The sequence below is a fragment of the Felis catus genome, chromosome A2 (assembly GCF_018350175.1).
Source record: "Felis catus isolate Fca126 chromosome A2, F.catus_Fca126_mat1.0, whole genome shotgun sequence".
In the NCBI taxonomy this organism is placed as follows: domain Eukaryota; kingdom Metazoa; phylum Chordata; class Mammalia; order Carnivora; family Felidae; genus Felis; species Felis catus.
Genome location: NC_058369.1, coordinates 6,547,235 through 6,568,210, shown reverse-complemented (window position 1 = coordinate 6,568,210; position 20,976 = coordinate 6,547,235). Strand labels below are relative to the sequence as shown.

Genomic DNA, 20,976 nt, shown 5'->3' with positions numbered 1-20,976 from the left:
GAGTGATGAGTACATGGAACTCTCTACTCTTTCCATAACTGCTGGAGTCTATAATTATTTCAACAACAACAAAAATTTAATCTCCATGTATCCCAAAGAAATTAAGATGTACGTTCACACAAAAATATGTACACAAGTGTTTATTGAAAATCTTTATTCTTAATAGCCAAGAAACAAAACAATATACTTCAGGGGGTGAATGGTTAACTAGAGTAATATGGTGCATACCACTGAACACCACTCAACCATAGAAAGAAACTGTTGATGCATGCAATGACCTAGATCAATCTCCAGAATATTATGTTTAGTGGCGGGTGAAAAAAAGCCAATTCCAAAAGGTTACATACTGTGTGGTTCTATTTGTATAACACTATTTAAATGGCAAAATTATGGAGAAGGAAAGCGAGTTAGTGGTTTCCAGGGGTAAAGGACAAAAATGGCCAGAGAGGGGAGGTGGGCACATCTACAAAAGGGAAAAAGAAGGGATCTCTGTGGTGATTAAACTCTTCTGTATCAAGGGGGGCCTGGGTGGCTCAGTTGGTTGGACGTCTGACTTCGGCTCAGGTCGTGATCTCACAGCTTGTGAGTTTGAGCCCCATGTCAGGCTCTGTGCTGACAGCTCAGAGCCCGGAGCCTGCTTTGGATTCTGTGTCTCCCTCTCTCTCTGCTCCTCCTCTGCTCATGGTCTGTCTCTCTCTGTCTCAAAAATAAATAAAAACATTTTTTTTTAATTTTTTTTTCAACGTTTATTTTTTGGGACAGAGAGAGACAGAGCATGAACGGGGGAGGGGCAGAGAGAGAGGGAGACACAGAATCGGAAACAGGCTCCAGGCTCCGAGCCATCAGCCCAGAGCCCGATGCGGGGCTCGAACTCGCGGACCGCGAGATCGTGACCTGGCTGAAGTCGGACGCTCAACCGAGTGCGCCACCCAGGCGCCCCTAAATAAAAACATTTTTAAAAATTTTTTTTAAAAACCTCTTCTGTATCTTGACAATGCCCATGCCAATTTTCTAGCTGTGGTATTTGTACTACAGTTTTGCAAGATGTTGCCATTGGGGGAACCCAGGTAAAGGCTCTGCGAGATCTCTCTGTATGATTTCTTACAACTGCAAATGAATCTATAGTTCTCAAAATTTGGAAGTTTAATTTTAAAGATCTTGTTGTAACATTATGATACAGAGGTCCGAAGGTCTGATTCTAGGCTCGCTCTGATACCTGTTTTTGTGCCTTTCAAGGGTGTAAAAGGTGCTTCACAAGGGGCTGGAGACCCACACCTGATAGAATGGCTATCATCAAAAAGATAAGGGATAACAAGTGTTGGCAAGGATGTGGAGGGAAGTGAACCCTTGTGCACTGTTGGTGGGAATGCACACTGGTGCAGCCACGAAGAAAAACTGTGTGGACTTTCCTCCCCAAATTAAAAATTGAACCACCATAATGTCTAGCAATCTCATTTCTAGGTATATGTCCAAAGAAAATAAAATCAAGATCTCTAAGAGATATCAATATACCTGTGTTTGTTTTAACATTATGTTTACAACAGCCAAGGTATGGAAACAACCAAAACTTCTGTCAATGGACAAATAGATAAAGAAAGTGTGATATATTTAAATGGAATATTATTCAACCTTAAAAAAGAAGGAAATCCTGCCATTTGAGACAATGTGGATGAATCTGAAGGACATTATCTAAGTGAAATAAACCAGATGCAGAAAGACAAATGCTGCACAATCTCACACATGGAATCTGAAAAGTATTCAAATTCACAGCAGCAGCATATGATGGTGGTTTTCAGGAGGTGGGAGGAAGGGCAAAGGGGGAGATGTTGATCAAGGGGTACAAGTTTCAGTTATGCAAGATGAACATATCTGGAGACCTAAAGTTCAGCGCTGTGACTATAGTTAATGATGCTGAATTGCATATTGGAATTTGCTAAGAAGGTAGATCTTTAGTGTTCTTAACACACACACACACACACACACACACACACACACACACAAGAAGATGGGAAGCAGGTGAGGTGATGAATATGTAAATTAGCTTGACTGTGGTGATTAATCACAATGTATATGTATATCAAATCATCAAGTTAAATACATACAATTTTTAATTGTCAGTTATACTGTAACAAAGCTGGGGGAAAGAAGCGTCTAACATTTTACTTTTTTTAAAAAAAATTTTAATGCTTATTTATTTTTGAAAGAGAGAGAGACAGAGCATGAGCAGGGGAGGGGCAGAGAGAGGGAGACACAGAATCGGAAGCAGGCTCCAGGCTCTGAGCTGTCAGCACAGAGCCCGACACGGGGCTCGAACTCAAGAGCTGTGAGATCATGACCTGAGCTGAAGTCAGATGCTCAACCGACTGAGTCACCCAGGCGCCCCTACTTTTGCACATTTTATGAAACATTTGACCATGTGAGCACAGCGACGAACTATTTCAGATTTCATTGTATACTTTTTATATCAAATAATTTAAGGTATATCATTAATATTTGCATGAAGTCATTAAACCACATTGTAATACCTCTTTCAGAAGTGTGTCCTAGTCTGTCCCCATTGAAATTTAACCTCTCCCTTTTTGGAATGGTAAGAGCACTGCACTTTGCCCTTCGGAGTAGTGGGCTGATTTCCCCTTGCACTATAATTTTGCCCAAAATTGTTTTCACATAAACGCTGCCCTTCTGGAGAGCAGACTGCTTCCTCTCCCTTCAGGAGAATTTAACAAAATGTCTTACAGAAGTAGATCTTCTCAAACTTCTAAACGGAATTAATATTTATGTTTAAGCTTAATGATTTACAAAATAAGCAAGCTAGTATTTGATCACTCACCTTGCTTACCTAGAAAGATTGCTATTATAAACAAATACTACACATTTGTATTGTTTTGCAAAAAATATGAAGCAATACACCAATTCAGCATGAGAAAGAAAAAGGAAGGGCGCCTGGGTGGCTCAGTTAGTTGAGTGTCCGAATTCGGCTCAGGTCACGATCTCACGGCTTGTGGTTTGGGTTCCTGCCCCGCGTTGGGCTCTGTGCTGACAGCTCGGAGCCTGGAGCCTCCTTCGGACTCTGTGTCTCCCTCTCTCTCTGCCTCTCCCCTGCTCACGCTCTGTCTCTCTCTCATCTCTCTCAAAAATAAATAAACATTAAAAAATGTTTTTAAAAGAAAGAAGGAAGAAAAAGGAACACACAGTAACCTTAATTAGTTGAAACCGTTCATCTCTGAAGACTCATTTCTTCATCTGATGAGTTAATGACTCCAGGTGGCCCCTAGTTACCCTCCAGGTCTGGAGATTTGCTATCCTATTTTTATCAGCAGTTCCCTAAATTTCTAACTTAATCCTGTGATTGTGGATATCCACTACAAAATATATTGAAAATATGAATTTTCATTGAAAAATGAATACTTGAAAATATGTGTGCATTTAGAAATATAATAAACGCACACTGCAAAAATGGTCTCAAATGACTTAACTTTGAATGGTTGGATTAGCATGGGTTTTTCTCAATTTCTTCATACTTTCTTGAGTACTTTTTCTTTGCTATTTTGTTGTCACTGAACCACTTTGTTTCTCATTTAATTCAGGGCACAAGTTACCTGTAATCTGACACATATTTTGTGATATTTGCTTATGATTCCAATTACCCTCTGGGTTCATCTTCTTTTGTGTAGATCATTTCCCTAGCATAATTTATATAATGGCACTTTCCTGTCAGAATACTAACCTGTTGAAATTACATCTCTACTCCAGATAAATTACAAACTCAAATCTAAGAAATGTATCCACAATACAGTGATCCACAATAAAGTAATTCTTTATTATTATTATTATTTTAATGTTTATTTTGAGAGAGAGCGTGAGCAGGGAAGGGGCAGACACAGAACCCGAAACAGGCTCCAGGCTCTGAGCTGTCAGCACAGAGCCCGATGCGGGGCTCGAACTCACGATAAAATCCTGACCTGAGCCAAAGTTGGACGCCCAACCAACTGAGCCACCCAGGTATTCCAAAAGTGATTCTTTAGATAGTCGTGGGTTTTATAAGATCTAAATTTGACATGAAATCCATAAGCCATTGAGGCAAATATAGGCAAAATTTGATTCCATAAGATCTAATGACTTCCTTTGCCAGAAAATCCCATGACAAAATTAATAGGCAAATGACATCTTGGCTAAAAATCTTCTGGTAAACATGAAATGCAAGGATTAATAACTTTGATGTGTTTTTTTGGACACTTACAAATTAATAAGGATGAGTTAAAGTCTCCCAAAGAATGGACAGACAGGAAATATAACTCACCTGTGAATATATTAAAATACATTTATCCTTGAAGAAATACCTTCAACCATTTGCAAATATTAAAAATAGTGATAATACCCCTTGGTGAAGAAAGTATGGGGACGGGTTCACTAATTTTCATTCCTGATGGGAATCTAGATTTAAACAGTAATTTTGGAAGACAATTTTAGAAATATATTTATCAGAAGTCTTAAACTAAGCATACCCTCTATCAAGGAATTCCTCTCCTAGGGGTTTGTCCAAAGAAAATAATCCAACAAATGAGCAGAAATGGAAGCACACTGATGTTCATTACAACCTATGTATAATACTGAAAAATTTCCAAAACCCCAACTATTGATAGGATGCTGGTTAAAGTAACCATGATAAACTCAAAGGATTCCAGACATTAGAAATTACATATTTATGGGTGCCTGGGTGGCTGAGTCAGTTAAGCATCCGATTCCTGGTTTCAGTTCGGGTCATGATCTCATAGTTCTGTGGATTCCAGCCCCTGATCAAGCTCTGTCCGAGCTGACAGTATGGATCCTGCTTGGGATCCTCCCTCCCTCCCCCCCCCCCTCTCTATCTCAAACAAACTTTGAAAAATTACATATTTATGAATATGGGGACAAGTTCAGAGTCTATCTGTGAGCAAAAACTAAGTTTAGTTGTTATGCAATATCAATGTGAGATAATGTCTGCTTATATACATAACAGGAAAATTGGCTAGAAGATGCACCATAATGTCAATAGTGAATATCTCTCAGAGATGAAGTAACTTATAGTTGACTTCGTTTTCTTTTTTTTTTCTTTCCTTGTTTATCTGCTTTTCTAGTAGAATGATCACATAATCTTTGTGATGAGGAAAATTGTGTATCGCTTTCTATAACTAGATCATAAACCTTGACATTCCTGATAAAACATGAGGGAGAGATAAAGAAAGGACCACGCGTGTCCTGACTTCTGTCAAATAACAGCTTTAAAACTATGGGTACAAGTAGAGTCTTGTTTTTCCGGAGTCTAGCTTATTCTCTCCTCTAACAGAAAAAGAGTCTAGGGGCGCCTGGGTGGCTCAGTTGGTTGAGCATCCGACTTCGGCTCAGGTCATGATCTCATGGTTCATGGGTTTGAGCCCCGCATGTCCAGCTCTGTGCTGACAGCTCAGAGCCTGGAGTCTGCTTCGGATTCTGGGTCTCCCTCTCTCTCTGCCCCTCCCCTGCTCATGCTCTGTCTCTCTTTCTGTCAAAAATAAATAAAACATTTAAAAAAATTAAAAAAAAAAAAAGAAAAAGAGTCTAATATGTAGTTCAAACCTACAGATAAAATACTGATCCTAAAAGACAGTTGTGGGGCGCCTGGGTGGCGCAGTCGGTTAAGCATCCGACTTCAGGCAGGTCACGATCTAGCAGTCCGTGAGTTCGAGCCCCGCATCGGGCTCTGGGCTGATGGCTCAGAGCCTGGAGCCTGTTTCCGATTCTGTGTCTCCCTCTCTCTCTGCCCCTCCCCCGTTCATGCTCTGTCTCTCTCTGTCCCAAAAATAAATAAACGTTGAAAAAAAAAATTAAAAAAAAAAAAAAGACAGTTGTTAGGAAGCCTGTCGTCTTCTTTTATTCTCCTAAACTGCAGGACATGTGTTGTCCATCTGAGTAATCCATGCACCCCTGTTGTAGGCATTGGTGTTGATGATGCTTTTGCTGAAGGTATATTTGTGGTGGTAGTGCTGGTGTGTGTGTGTGTGTGTGTGTGTGTGTGTGTGTGTGTGTGTGTTGGGGTTGGACGTGAAGGCTAGAAGAGAGAAGTGTTCTGCAGTGTCTGGGCCACGCTCCTCCCTGTCTACTACAGCACCAAGGGCAAGGTCATGGTCTCCATCTTGGTTTCAAGTGGTAGATTAGTAGGTGGCATCTTTGCCCAAAGTGCTACATCGTTCTCCTAAGATCCACCAAGCACTCTTCAAAAGGTTTAAGGAATAAAATAGGTCCTAGGAGAAACAGGCTTTCTTAGGTTTTATCTCCTAAGTCTCCACAACATATTTTTAGGTCTTTAAACAATAAACCACTCTGGTTTTTCATTCAGAAGTTACAAAACTATTATCTTTATCTCTTTAATCTATTTATCAAGGAGTTATCTCCTCTGTTTTTAAGAGTCCCTATGTATACCTCCCTCAGCCATCAAAGCTCACAAACGGGAGTCCTACTTTGGATTAACGGCTATCCTCAAAGTTTTTGCCGTTGAATCTAGCTATTTCTTCCACTATTACATATACAGTAAGCACATTCTCTGTCTTCTGCCACCTCTTTAGCCTGGAAAACTCATTTCATAATTTAGAAATATTCAGGTCATCTTCCATTGTACCTTCTCTGTTTTTTTTTTTCACCAAGTGACAGTTACTATAAAGATTCATATTTAGGTAAAATACCTAGGTTATACACAAGTTCCTCCATGTTTTCTTCTGACTTTTAGAGTTTTTAATTTTACCTTTCGAATATAGTTGGAACTTTTTCCTGAATACTTCAGTTAATTTTTGCTTTTTATTTAAAAACAATTTTTTATGTTTACTCATTTTTGAAAGACAGAGAGAGACAGACCACAAGCGGGGGTGGGGCAGAGAGAGAGCAGAACACAGAATCTGAAGCAGCCTCTGGGCTCTGAGCTGTCAGCGCAGAGCCCCACGTGGGGCTCAAACCCACTAACCGGGAGATCATGACCTGAGCCTAAGTCGGAGGCTCAAACGACGGAGCCACCCAGGCGCCCCCAGTTAATTTTTAAATGTGTACTATATTCCCCTCAAATCATTATTAAGTCATCATTTTCCAGCTCATTTGAAATGCTAACTTGACCACATACTAAGATACGAGGATTGTCTCTGCACCCACTGTATTCCTCCCTCAATTGGTTATTTTCATTGGATTTTTTTTCTCCAATAACAAAAGTTAGAGAATGCTTCGGTAAATCACTTTTTCCATAGTCCTCTCACGGACTTTGATTTGTCAAAAAAGTCATCTTTCTTTGTCAACTAAGCAAACTAAAGCACCTCTGCCTGAGGCCCGGCTCCCTCCCGCCCCCGCCGCAGCCCACCCCTTCACCCCTTCCCCGAACCCGCCCACCCCTTAACCACGCCTCCTACCCATCCCTGCCGAAGCCCTCCCCTTCAACCCGCCCGAACCCCGCCCTCTCCCCCCTTAACCACACCTCCTACCCCGTCCCCGCCAGTCCTCCCCTTCAACCGGACCCAACCCCGCCCCCCTTAGCCACGTCCCCGCCCAAGTCCTCCCCTGCAACCCGTCCCATCCCCGCCACCGCCCACCCCTTAACCCCGCCCCCAAACCCCTCCCTGCCACAGCCTACCCCGCCCCCCAACCCCTACCCCCTTAACCACACCTCCTATTCCGTCCCCGCCGAAGTCCTCGCCTTCAACCCGCCCCAACCCCGCCTCCGCCGCAGGCCACCCTTTAACCACGCCCCAACCCCTCCCCCAACCCCTCCCTACCACAGCCCACCCCTTACCCCGCCCCCACCTCTTAACCACACCTCCTACCCCGTCCCCGCCTCAGACCACCCCTTCACCCCGCCCCCAACCCCTCCCTGACACAGCCCACCCTAACCACGCCCCTAACCACGCCCCCACCGCAGCGCATCCCTTCGCCCTGCCCCCTTGCCACACCCCACCGCAGCTCACCCCTTAACCACTCCCCCTTACCCCGCCCCCGCCGCAGCCCTCCCCTTTACCTCGCTCCTCGCTCCCCGCCTCCGCCCATCCCGGCCCTGTTCCCTCCTCGCCGCCACAGCCCACCGCCCGGAGACCCCGAACGCCCGGGTCTCCCGCCGCTATCCCGAGGCCGGAAGCGGAAGTGCGGCCGGGGAGCAGCCGCGGGTCTGGCACCAGGGCTGCGAGTCCGGTCTTCCCGGCCGGTGCGCGCCGGAACCCGCTTGAGGAGCGGGACTCGATGCGCCGCGGAGATCTTGGGTCCGATCCAGGAGGGAGGGGCTGGACCTCGGGCAGCCCCGGGTCACGCCGACATCCCCCTGTCCCTCACGCGAGCCCCAGTCCTTCCCTGGGGCCTCAGGCTGTTCCTCAGGTCAGCCTCTAGCTCCGGACACCGCCGTCCCCTACTCCGAAAGCACGGTCCTGTCACCTCCCCTGCGGGCCACTCTACCACTCTACCCCGGACTTCCGGCCATGTCTGGGGACTGTGTGATTGTCACGTACGGCATCTAGAGGGTACGGGCCGGGGTTGCTGCTCACCGCCCTCCAATGCACGGGACCGCCCCCCACTACGGAAACTTAACCGGCCCCAGCCCTGCTCCATCTAGGACCTTAAAATCCCTGAAGTCCCGAATCCACTGTGGAAATAGTTTCAGAGCCAGCTGAGTCACTCATCCGAGGGATCCCTAAGTGACGAGCCCCAGAAGCTTAATCCTGCGGAATGAGTTGAGCAAGGCTGCTTCCTCCCATTCGGGAGCAGATGCTGGATGGGAATCGGGCACATTCAGTCCCCGCCAACAGGCTGGGACCCTTGGGACCCTCGTTACATCTTAAATCAGTTAAAAAAGAAAAAAAAAATGAATTGTGAATGGGCGGCCTTTCTATCCAACAACTATTACTTCCTATAAAAATGCCTCAAAAGCAATCTTTGTGCCTTTTTTTTTTTTTCCAGGCAAGAAAAGCATCTCTCCATTTCAAGTTTGTATGGACACCAGCCTCAAGGTTCACCTGCCCTCAGGGATCCGTGGATTTCTGTGTGATCAGGTGAGTACCCTGTGGAACTGGTAATAATAGGCCTCGGCAGCCTCCACTGGGCAGGACCCTTCCTGTGCTCAAGCTGTAAACACCAGGAGTCTCTTAAGAGTGAAGCTTAAAAATTAAATTACTTGATTTTCTTTCTTTTTTTTAATTAAAAAAAATTTTTAACGTTTATTTATTATTGAGAGACAGAGTATGAGTAGGGGAGGGGCAGAGAGACGGGTAGACACAATGTGGAGCAGGCTCCAGGCTCTGAGCTGTCAGCACAGAGCCTGACCCAGGGCTTGAACTCCCAAACTGTGAGATCATGACCTGAAACCAAGTCGGAAGCTCAACCGACCGAGCCACCCAGGCGCCCCTAAATTACTCGATTTTCTTATAAAATACTCAAATGTTTAAAATTCTCATTAAAATTTTTCTTTGCATTTTCTTTGCATCTTTGCAAAACCAAGACGACATGAAAAAGTATATATTATAAAATCTTGTCCTTACGTGTTCTAAAATCCTATTCTTCCCTGAACGACTTACAGGTAATTACTTTTTTTTAGTTTGGTTGTTTTTTTTGGTTTTTTTTGTTTTTGTTTGTTTTTTTTTTTTTTTTAGAGTAAGAGAGAGAGGGAGAGAGGGAGGGAGGGAGAAAAATCCCAAGCAGGTTCAACACTCAGAGCAGAGCCTGATGTGGGGCTCGGTTCCAAAACCTTGGGATCATGACCTGAGCTAAAATCAAGAGTGGGCTGCTCAACCAACTGAGCTCCCCAGGCGCCCTGGTAATTACTTTTCATGGTTTATCATGCATTCTTATCCTTCCAGGTTTTAATTAAGTAAATACAAGCAAATATATTCTTGTTTCCACTTTGCCTCCACAAAACATTGTAGTACTATATGCATTTTTCTTTATCTTGCTTTTTTTTCCCCTTAACATAAACTGGAGATTTTCCATTATTACTGCATACTTTGCTCCTTATCATGGTGAATCATATTAAAAACCAAGATCTAGGGGCACCTAAGCGGCTCAGTCAGTTTAAACGTCTGACTTCAGCTCAGGTCATGATCTCACGGTTCGTGAGTTTGAGGCCCGCGTCGGGCTCTGTGCTGACAGCTCAGAGCCTGGAGCCTGTTTCCGATTCTGTGTGTGTCTCTCTCTGCCCTTCCCCCACTCATGCTCTGTCTCTCTGTCAAAAATAAATAAACTTTGGGGCGCCTGGGTGGCTCAGTCGGTTAGGCGGCCGACTTCGGCTCAGGTCATGATCTCGCGGTCTGTGAGTTGGAGCCCCGCATCGGGCTTTGTGCTGACAGCTCAGAGCCTGGAGCCTGCTTCAGATTCTGTCTCCCTCTCTCTGACCCTCCCCCGTTCATGCTCTGTCTGTCTCTGTCTCAAAAATAAATAAACGTTAAAAATAAATAAATAAATAAATAAATAAATAAATAAATAAACTTTAAAAAATTAAAAATAAATAAAAACCAAGATCTAGACCCTGGATGTGCTAAGTGCTGCTGGAGTAGCATTACTTCTAGGACCTTTCTCTGGATATAACTAGGAAATATATGTGTATTGGGGTTGGTTGGTTTGTTTGTTTGTTTTTAAGATTTTATTTTTAAGTAATCTCTACGCCAAACATGGAGCTTGAACTTACAACCTGGAGATCAAGAGTGGCACACTCCACCAACTGGGCCAGCCAGTGCCCAAGACATACATGTTTTTTAAATCATGAGTTTAACATGACATTTCTAATTTAATTTAATTTTGCAGTGGTTTTTTTTCCCCTTAACTTCTTTGATTTTATATTGATCTTTTATATGTTATACAAAAAATATTGACTCCTAACAACATTGATTTATCTACTTAATGGTATTCTCCTTCACAGTATGTAAAAACTGACACTCGGAAGCATTGCTGTCCATGTCTCTGGAAAAACACTCTGAATGTAAACCTCCCAACATGCAAAACAATATGTACACGTGCGGTTACTCATGGGAGCATTATTTCCAACAGCAAAAGATGTGAAGCAACTCAAATGTCCACCAGTAGTAGGAAACGGGCAGAATTGACGATATACTTCGTTTTAAAGTCATGTAAAGGCTTGACTCATGGTTTTCCAGACTCTGTATGGTCGTGCTTCCAACTTGATATGCAGTTAGGTTTGTTTCATTATTTGTTTTCAGTTTTGAGGATTGCAATTGTGTGGGGTGTTTAAAAATTTTTTTTTTTTAACATTTATTGATTTTTGAGAGAGAGCACACATGAGCAGGAGAGGGGCAGAGAGAGGGAGACACAGAATCTGAAACAGGCTTCAGGCTCTGAGCTGTCAACATAGAGCCCGATGTGGGGGTGGATATGTATCTTTCCTGGCCTTTCCCTTTTTATAAAAAGGAACTTTCTAGGGGTGACTAGGTGGCTCAGTCAGTTAAGCACCTGAGTCTTGGTTTCAGCTCAGGTCATGATCTCGTGGTTTGTGGGTTCCAGGCCCGCAGTGGGCTGGGTGTGGATCCTGCTTGAGATTCTCTGTCTCCCTCTGCACTCCTGCCCCCAACTCACACTTGCCCTCTTTCTCTCTCTCTCTAAAAAAAACAAAACAAAAACAACAACAAAAAAAACACATGTAGGGAAAGAAAACATGAACAAGGACAACATTTGGGAGGCTGGATTCAGAGAGACCTTTCTCAGCTATTGTTTTAGGTGGCAGAATAGTGTCAGGTGATGACAGGGTCTAGGGTGGCGCCCCAGGTGGAAGGGGACAAACTCGTAACACCGAGGGTCGTCCTCACGCACTCTGACGTCACCCGTCATCTGAGGGCGGTGGGGCTGGGGGAGGCAAAGACTAGTATCAGCCGTCATCATCTCCAGTAACCAAAGGGTCGGACCTGGGAATGTGTTTGTGACAGCCACCTGCATGGGAAGAATGTGCCCTGAGACTCAGGGAAGCTGGGGATTTAGGTGGGGTGGCGGAGGCGTGTCCCGGTCAAACCGTTAGGACCCAAGAGGACGAGCTCTGGCTTCGCCAGGCCTGGTTCATCACCTGCTAAGTAAAGACCCAATACTGGGGACCCCACCTGCATGTTGAAGGAGGACACAACGGGCAGGCTAAGATGGGTTGGTCCGCGGAAGCCCGCGGTGGGAGGGAGGCTGTGAAGGCTTCTGTTGTCCCGTTTCCACCAGGGCTCGGCCTGAGCGCGCTGTGCCGACCAGAGGAGGAGCGTCCGGGTTCTTCTGCTCCCATTGTCTGGGGAAATTCCTGTCTGAGTCACAGGATGGCGGCCGTGGTTCTGCCCCCCACTTGTGGTAAGTCGGGGGGCCCTCAGAGTCCAGGCGGTAAAGGCCCCTGCACCACGGAGCGGGAAAGGAGGGGCCGAGCGGTGAGGCCGGAGTGGAGCCAGATGCCCGGGAGTCACCGGTCCCCGATGTGGTTCTTGGGATTTGGGATTTTGGTGGTTTGAGTGTCTGTGGAGATGTCACCTGTGTGGTGAGTATGGGAGAGCCTCTGAACCATATCTCTGATTCTTTCTATAAACTTGGAAAAATAACAGTGGTGTCCCTTGAACTTCAGTTTCTTCATCTGTGAAATGGGACTAATAATCTCTTCCTCCAGGTCAGTAAGACCCTTGGCCCTATTTCCTGGCCCTGGGTCCTGGGTGAGACCGGGCCACTCTGACACGTGTCCTCTGAAAGCTGTGTGTGTGTGTGTGTGTGTGTGTGTGTGTCCACCCACACTGTGTGGGGTGGTCATGGGTGTGGCCATGCGTGTGCGTGTCCGGGTGTGGTCATGTGCAGGTAGGTGGGGAAGCCCCCAGACTGGTGAGTGCTGGCATACAGAGCCGTCCTGGGCTCTCCTGACTCATTTCTTCTTCTCCAGCTCAGCCTTCCCTGTACTCAGCCTCTCCTCGGAACAGACGCACGGAGGAGGAAGGGTTGGCTAAGGGCTTCCTGACCGGCTGGTTACCGGTGAGTCACTACTCTTTTTTCCAAGTCATTATTCCTTTTTTTTTTTTTTTTTTTTCAACGTTTATTTATTTTTGGGACAGAGAGAGACAGAGCATGAACGGGGGAGGGGCAGAGAGAGAGGGAGACACAGAATCGGAAACAGGCTCCAGGCTCCGAGCCATCAGCCCAGAGCCTGACGCGGGGCTCGAACTCACGGACCGCGAGATCGTGACCTGGCTGAAGTCGGACCTTAACCAACTGCGCCACCCAGGCGCCCCATCCAAGTCATTATTCCTTTGACCAGAAGCTGAATTTGTTCTCCTCCAGTGACCCGGAGCCTCATGGCCAAACCAGGTGTTCAGAGGGCCCCGGGTCTCCGGGCATCTGATGGAGGGTCAGGGGCCCCCCAGGCAATGTCGAGTTTGTCAACGTTTTCTACGTTGCCAAGGTTCCTCCAGGGTCACCGTCTCCATCACGTTCTGCAGAGAGGTTTTTAGGGGAAACTAAGGAAGACCTGACTGTGTCCTAAACTCAAGTACTTGGTGACAGCTGTGGGGGAATCGCTCATTCATTTACCAGGTGTTTCTCTGATCTCTGCCATGTCCCCGGCCTCTACTCAGCCCTGCAGATGGAGGGAGATCAGCTTGCAGGATTTCACAGTCTCACTGGAATAAGAGAATCACCTCTGTGTTAGGGGCACGTTCACCGTGGGAGCGGGCATAAGTAGACAGGGAGGAGCACCGCAGGCTGAGCCCAGAAGCGGTTGAGAGCAGAGCTCAGAACCCTGCCCGCACATCCTGTGCTTTGGGTTCCCGGCCCCTGGTCCCATCGTCCTCTGCCCTTTTCCTGCCCACTTGGTGGGGATGGTCCTTGCCTAAGCCGTGATGTTTGTGACGGTTCAGCACTCGGTGACCTTCGAGGATGTGGCCGTGGAGTTCACCCAGGAGGAGTGGGCCCTGCTGGACCCTTCTCAGAGAACACTGTACAGAGACGTGATGCAGGAGAACTGCAGGAACCTGGCCTCGCTCGGTAAGCCTGACCTCATCCCTGCGTATACTTAGTCCCATAACAGGTCTTTTTTTGGATCCATGTAACACTCACAGAACAGAAAACGTTTTTAGTGTACAATTCAGTGATTTTTGGTAATGCCACAGTGTTGTGCAACCATCTCTAACTCCAGAACATTTATTGCACCAAAATAAACCCTGTAACCATTAAGTGGCCACTCCCTTTCCCACCTACTCCAGCCGCTGGCTACCACTGATCCGCTTTCTGTCTCTATGGTTTTACCTCTTCTGGATATTGCATGTAAATGGAATCCTACAATCCATAGCCTTTTGGATCTGGCTTCTTTTGCTTAGCAGAATGTTTTCAGGGTTCAGCCATGTTGTAGCTTGTATCAGAACGTTATTCCTTTTTCTGGCTGAACATCATTCCGTTGTGTGTGTGGACACTTTTTGTGTCCCCACTCATCAGTCGATGGACATTTGTGTTGCGGCCACCTTTTGGCTATTGGGAAGAGTGCTGTGCTATGAACATTCATGTACATTTTTGCTTGAACACTTGTTTTCAGTTCTCTTGTGTGTATACCTAGAAATGGAATTTCTGGGTCATATGGTCATTCTATGATTAGCTTTTTGAGGAGCTTCCAACATTTTCTCCATGGTACAGGTGCACAAGTAATGTGGGAATGCTTGGTTTTCATTTGCATTTCCCTAAAGAATAATGACACAGGTCATCTTTTTATGTGCTTGTTAGCCATTTGTATATCTTTTTTGGAAAAAATTTGTATACATGTCCTTTGCCCATCCTGGAGAGTGGAGGGTGGGGTCGTTTGCCTTTTTATTGTGGACTTCTAAGAGTTCCTGATATATTCTGGATGCTAGACCCTTATCAAATACCTGGTTTGCAAATATCTTCACCCCTTCTGTGTATTGTCTTTTCATATTCTTGAAGGATAGTTTTGCTGTGTATAGAATTAATGATGACAGGTTTTTTCTTTCAGCACTTGGAATATGTCATCCTATTGCTTTACGGCCTCTACAATTTCTGACAAGAAATCAGCTGTTGATCTTATCAAAGATGATCCCATGTATGTGAAAACCCAAAAATCCTCTTGGTACTTTCAGGCTACTCTCTTAGTCTTGAGTTTTCAACAGTTTGATTATAATGTGTCTCAGTTTGGTCCCTTTGAATTGATCCTCTTTGGTGTTAAGTTTCTTCAGTGTGTAGATTCATGACTTTCTGCAGTTCAGGGAATATTTTGGCCATTTGCTTTATAAAATAATGTTTCTGCCTCTCTCTGTGTCCTCTCCTTCAAGAACTCCATTATGCATATGTTGGAAAGTTGGATGTTGTCCCACAGTTTTCTTATGCTCTGCTCTATTTTTGTTTTCTTTTTTCCTCTGTGGGCTTCAAATTGGGCGATCTCAATTGATCTGTCTTCAAGTTCACTGATTCTTTTTCCCACCAGATCAAGTCTGCCAATAAATTTCAGTAGTGAATATTTCATTTCAATTTATTGTACTTTTCAACTCCATAATTTCTGTTTGGTTCCTTTTTACAATTTCTTTCACTATTTCTTGAGAACCCGTTCTCACGGTTTCCTTTAGCTCTTTGTGCATGCTTAAAATAGTTGAAATCTTTGTACAGTGAGTCTCTTCCTCAGGGACAGTTTCTATTAATTTCCTTTCCCTATAATGGACCATGCTTTTTTGTTTCTTTGCATGCCTCATAAATTGTGGAAAACTCTATACTTGGAATGTCCTGGCAATTCTGTAAATCAGAGATTCCTGCATCCCCATGGTTTGTTGTTGTCACTTGTTGTAGTTGGTGTTGTTTGGTGACATTTTCTGAACTAATTTTGTTATGTCTGTATTTGCCATGTGTGGCCACTGCAATCTCCATTTTGTTAGGCTAATGGTCAGTTGGTGTTTTATCAGAGATTTCCTTAAATTCCTGGAACCCCAAACTCCCAGTTTGCACACGGTCTCAGTGTATGTAGGAGCATGCCTTTAAAAACAAATCAGGTTACAACCTGGCCTTAGCCTTCACTTCCTGCTTGTACAAAGCCTGAAGGCCAGTCAAAGGTGAAGGTTTACTACCTTTTCAGATGTTTTCTGAGCATACACTCAACCCTGGGTATGCACATGGCCTTCCACATTCCTAGGACTACATGGGAGCATGTCAAAGCCCCTTTCCCCCAAAGTATCTTGTTCCCTACTTTTCCTCTGAGACTTTCTGGTTAGTCTTATTCGGCAATTTTCCTTTGCCCCAGGCAGCAGTAGCTAATACATTTAAATGTATTCAGCACATGCCCCAGCCCTCCACCCCCATAGCACTTTAACTCTGGGAGAGTTTGGAGTTAGACGAAATAAAGGCAAGCCCTCTGAGCCAGTCCTTCTGGGAGCCACCAGGAAGGTCAAAATAGACAACCAAAGTTCTCTCAAAATAACATTTGTCCTGGTCCTCCTTCCATTAGTACTAGGAGCACAGCTTATTGTCTTTAAGGTGGCTGCTGAGGGGGGAAGCAGATGGGGCGAGGGTCAGCTCAAAGGCCACAGGGCTCTCTTACAGATTCAGCTGTGTTGTCTTAAGTAAGCATTCTCCTCATTGCTGGAAGCTTTTGATAACTTCCCAGAGTTCCATCAAAGTTAATTCTAACAGTTTTTACCCCTTTATTTGCTACTTTTTGTGGAGTTCCCTACCCCACCATTTTTGCTGGCATCACCTCACAGAAGTCTTCCTTAAGCACCTTCATGTTCCTAGGTCTATGCTAAGAGTTAGGCATACAGTGGTGAACCAGATAGAGTGGTCCCTACCGTTGCGGAGCTCACAGTCTAATGCCTTCCCTATGAACTAAAGATATATTCCTGGCCCTAACTTTATATTCTCTGTGCATGAAAGCTTCGGGGCTCTTAATTCTGTGTTTCAGCTTGGGCATTAGCCTCTGGGACTCATTATTCCCCCAGACACCCTGGATATTGACTGAGGACGCTTAATTTGTCTTTTCACTATGAAAGAGGAGTTACTCTATTTATTAGAATTTAGGGATCATTATCCCAGTGTTCCTAAAGCCGCACCTGCTTATCCTCAGAAGTATGGGCTTCAGTTCCATGGTGGGACTCATTTTCCCCTGGAGAGTCCCCCTTCATACTGTGTCTTTCCTTTATGTGTAGGAAATCAAGTTGGTAAGCCTGGTGTGGTCTCCAAATTGGAGCAAAAAGATAAAGTGGTGACAAAGGAGACTGGAATTCTCCCAGGCAGCTTTCCAGGTGAGCACCAGCTGGATTATGAGTCCTCGTGAGGATCATCTCTGGCCTGTGGCTTGGGAATTTGGAGTATTACGTTGGGAAGTGCCAATCAGGGAGCTTTGGAAAATCGCCCCCCCCCCCCTTTTTTTTTTCTGACAAGATCGAAAGCCTTTGGGATAAGCCTCCTTGTGCACCTTCTTTGCTTCCTCTTTAATTCTCTTTTCATCACCTCACACCTTAGCCTCAAAGGAAGAACAAAAGCATGTCTATTTTCCTTATTACGTGTAAGTGTCACGTGAGATCCTTGTTCAGTCCCTTCCCACTTTACATTCCTGACAATTCCTTCCTCTGTCAGCATCAGTCTCAACCTTCCTAGAGTCTTTTTTTTTTAATACCTACAATGTTTATACCTGTGACCCTTTCATTGCAAACCTTCTGAAAAACCTTAATCCCTTAGGGTCTGCCTTCACTAATATGTGCATTTTATCTTTTATTTTCTCCACAGACTGAAATTTCTTTTCAATTTGTTTCAGATTTGGAGACTCTACTTAGAGCCAAAGGGTTAACTTCTAAGCAGCATGTTTTCAGACAAGAACAACACAAAGGTGTAAAAATGGTGAGACTGCTGGGGTGCCTGGGTGGCTCAGTCGGTTAAGCATCCGACGCTTGATTTAGGCTCAGGTCATGATCTTGCGGTTCGTGAGTTTGAGCCCCACAATGGGCTCTGCTCTGTCAGTGTGGAGCCTGTTTGGGGTTTTCTCTCTCTCCTTCTCTCTATGGTCCTCCCCTGCTTGTACTCTCTCTCTCAAAATACATAAATAACTTTTTTTAAAATGGTAAGATTGCTGATTTTCCACAGTAGGAAAATGCCATAAATTAGAAAAACTACAAAGTTCCCAAGAGAGTCATTCTCTAAAGAGAAAGTGGTGCCTCTGGAGAAATACCATAAAACTATTGTGAATTTGGAGAAAAATATAAGTTATATCCACAATTATTTCTTCCCTGAGCGTCTCTCTGTTTCCATAAATGTGACTCAGATATTGAGGTTTCAAACATAAGCTGGTATTAAGCCTATCAGAAAAATGCTCTCTGAATATGATAAGGCCTATGACACCATAGCCATGTTTTTTAGCTTCTAATCATTCAAACTAGCAGGAACCCTATACAAATACTCAAAGTAGCAAAAACACCAATTATAATAATGTTATATATAACTGAATTGCTGGGAGAGAGAATTCCTACAATAGTCTTGAATATTTAAAATATTACAGGGGTGCCTGGGTGGCTCAGTCGGTTAAGCGTCTGACTTCAGCTCAGGTCATGATCTTGCAGTTTGTGAGTTCGAGCCCCACATCAGGCTCTGTGCTGACAGCTCAGAGCCTGGAGCCTGCTTAGGTTTCTGTGACTCCCTCTCTCTCTGCCCCTCCCCTGCTCACACACTGTCTCCCTCTCTCTGCCTCTCAAAAAATAAATAAACATTAAAAAAACATTACAAATTATGGGTGCCTGGGTGGCTCAGTTGGTTGAGCATCCAGCTTCAGCTCAGGTCCTGATCTCGTGGTTTGTGAGATCAAGCCCCGCATCGAGCTCACTGATGACAGCACAGAGCCCTCTTCAGATCCTCTGTCTCCCTCTCTCTCTCTCTCTCTGCCGCTCTCTCACTCACACTCTGTCTCTCAAAAATAAATAAACATTAAAAGTAATAAAAAAATAAAATAAAATAAAATAAAATAAAATAAAATAAAATAAAATATTACAAATTAGGGGCACCTGGGTGGCTCAGGCAGTTAAGCATCAGACTCTGGATTTTGGCTCAGGTCATGATCTCACAGTTTATGAGTTTAAGTCCTGCATCGGGCTCTGCTGACAGCACAGAGCCTGCTTGGGATCCTCTCTCTCCCTCTCTGCCCCTCACCCATTTGTTCTCTGTCTCAAAATAAATAAACAAAACTTTAAAAAATAAAATAATACAAATTATAGTTATCATTCGTCTCTCAACAGGAAAGAAATCATCTCGGAGTGAAAGTCAATGAATGTAATCAGTGCTTTAAAGTCTTCAGCACAAAATCTAACCTCACTCAGCACAAGAGAATTCATACTGGAGAAAAACCCTATGACTGTAATCAATGTGGCAAGTCCTTCAGCAGTAGATCCTACCTGACCATTCACAAGAGGATACACAATGGGGAGAAGCCCTATGAATGCACAGACTGTGGCAAAGCCTTCAATGATCCCTCATCCCTTAGGCTGCACGTGAGAATTCACACTGGAGAGAAACCCTACGAATGTAATCAGTGTTTCCATGTCTTCCGCACTAGGTGTATCCTCAAAAGGCACAAGGGAGTTCATACCGGGGAGAATCATTATGAATGTAAGCAGTGTGGGAAGGCCTTCAGCACAAGGTCCTCCCTTACTGTGCATCACAGAATTCATACGGGGGAGAAACCCTATGAGTGCCATGACTGTGGGAAAGCCTTTAGGAAGAGCTCACATCTGACACAGCACGTGAGAACTCATACTGGAGAAAAACCCTATGAGTGTGATCAGTGTGGAAAATCCTTCAGCAGTAGCTTTTCTCTTACTGTGCACAAGAGAATACATAATGGAGAGAAACCTTATGAATGTAGTGACTGTGGGAAAGCATTTAACAATCTCTCGTCTGTTAAGAAACATGTGAGAACTCACACTGGAGAGAAACCCTACAAATGTAGTCATTGCGGAAAATCTTTCACCACTAACTCTTACCTTTCTGTGCACAAGAGAATTCATAATAGGTAGATAGGAATGCAGTGACTATGGGAAAGAATCCATTGATTTCTCAACCTCAGACATCTTGGCAATTCATACTGGATGCAGAAATTATCTTTGCATAACAAATTAACCCCAAAACGTAGTCCTTTAAAGCAACAAACCTTTATTATCTCACAATTTATGTAGGTCAGGAGTTCAGAAATGGATTAGCTACGTGATTCTAATTCTAGCTCCCTCATGAGGTTGCCATCAATATGTCAACTAGAACTACCATCATCTGAAGTCTTTAGGAATGAAGGGTCCACTCTGAAGGTTGATTATTCACATGCCTGACAAACTAGTGCCAGTTGTTGGCATGGGACCTGCAGTCCCTCGCCATGTAGGCCTCTCCACAGTGATGAGTGTCTTTACAATATGGCAGCAGGTTCTCTCCAAATAAAGTGATCCAAAAGAGCCAATGCAGAAGCCATAATGTCTTTTATGACCTAGTCTCAGAAGGATATATTGTCTCTTCATCTATATTGTGTTGGTCACCTGGACCAATCCTGACTCGATGTGGGAGGGAACTACACAAGGTATGCATAAAAGGAGACAGAAACTACTGGGGACCATCTTGGAGCCTGGCCATGACTCAGTGAGGGAAAGCCTTCAGCAGGCCCTCCTTCTAATCTAATCAACATGGAATAATATTCAATAGCCCACATGTTAACTAACTTGCCCCACCCTATCAAGTGCAGCCTATGTGGTAAAACTCTCACAGAAAAAAATTACCTACTGGGGAGCAACAGGAGGAATGCATTGGCTAAAGGGAAGCCTGTCATGATATCTCCAGTGAATCACAATTATCACAATAGTATGACAATTCACACTAAGGGAAAAGCCCTAGGAATATCATCAAAATGGAAACCTCTTCAGAAGACACACACCCTTTGAGGTGTGCATAAGGAATCACACTGTAGAGGAACACTGTGTATAAGAAATACGGAATGGAAACCATTGGTACCCTACTCTTCCCTCTCTGTGCCTAGGG

At 44.5% G+C, this 20,976-nt stretch overlaps 1 protein-coding gene and 1 long non-coding RNA gene across 13 annotated transcripts in view; one reads left to right on the top strand and one right to left on the bottom strand.

Moving 5' to 3' along the window:
- LOC111557983 overlaps positions 1-8,095 on the bottom strand; it is a 59,831-nt gene extending 51,736 nt beyond the window's left edge. For all 3 annotated transcript variants that reach the window (XR_006594737.1, XR_006594738.1, XR_002738383.2), the window contains exon 1: positions 8,009-8,095. This is a non-coding gene — a long non-coding RNA (uncharacterized LOC111557983). The remainder of the gene's footprint in view (positions 1-8,008) is intronic.
- Positions 1-20,404, top strand: part of LOC102900943 (zinc finger protein 558) — a 100,388-nt gene extending 79,984 nt beyond the window's left edge. For 6 of the 10 annotated variants that reach the window (XM_045053114.1, XM_045053116.1, XM_045053115.1 and 3 more), the window contains 6 exons: positions 12,181-12,303; positions 12,875-12,963; positions 13,845-13,971; positions 17,121-17,216; positions 17,729-17,811; positions 19,197-20,404. In XM_045053114.1, the coding sequence (XP_044909049.1) occupies positions 12,181-12,303; positions 12,875-12,963; positions 13,845-13,971; positions 17,121-17,216; positions 17,729-17,811; positions 19,197-19,973 (1,295 nt within the window). In that variant the 3' untranslated portion in view covers positions 19,974-20,404. The other 4 variants (XM_045053121.1, XM_023244827.2, XM_045053122.1 and 1 more) reach the window with 4 other exon arrangements.
- The last annotated feature ends 572 nt before the right edge of the window (positions 20,405-20,976 follow it).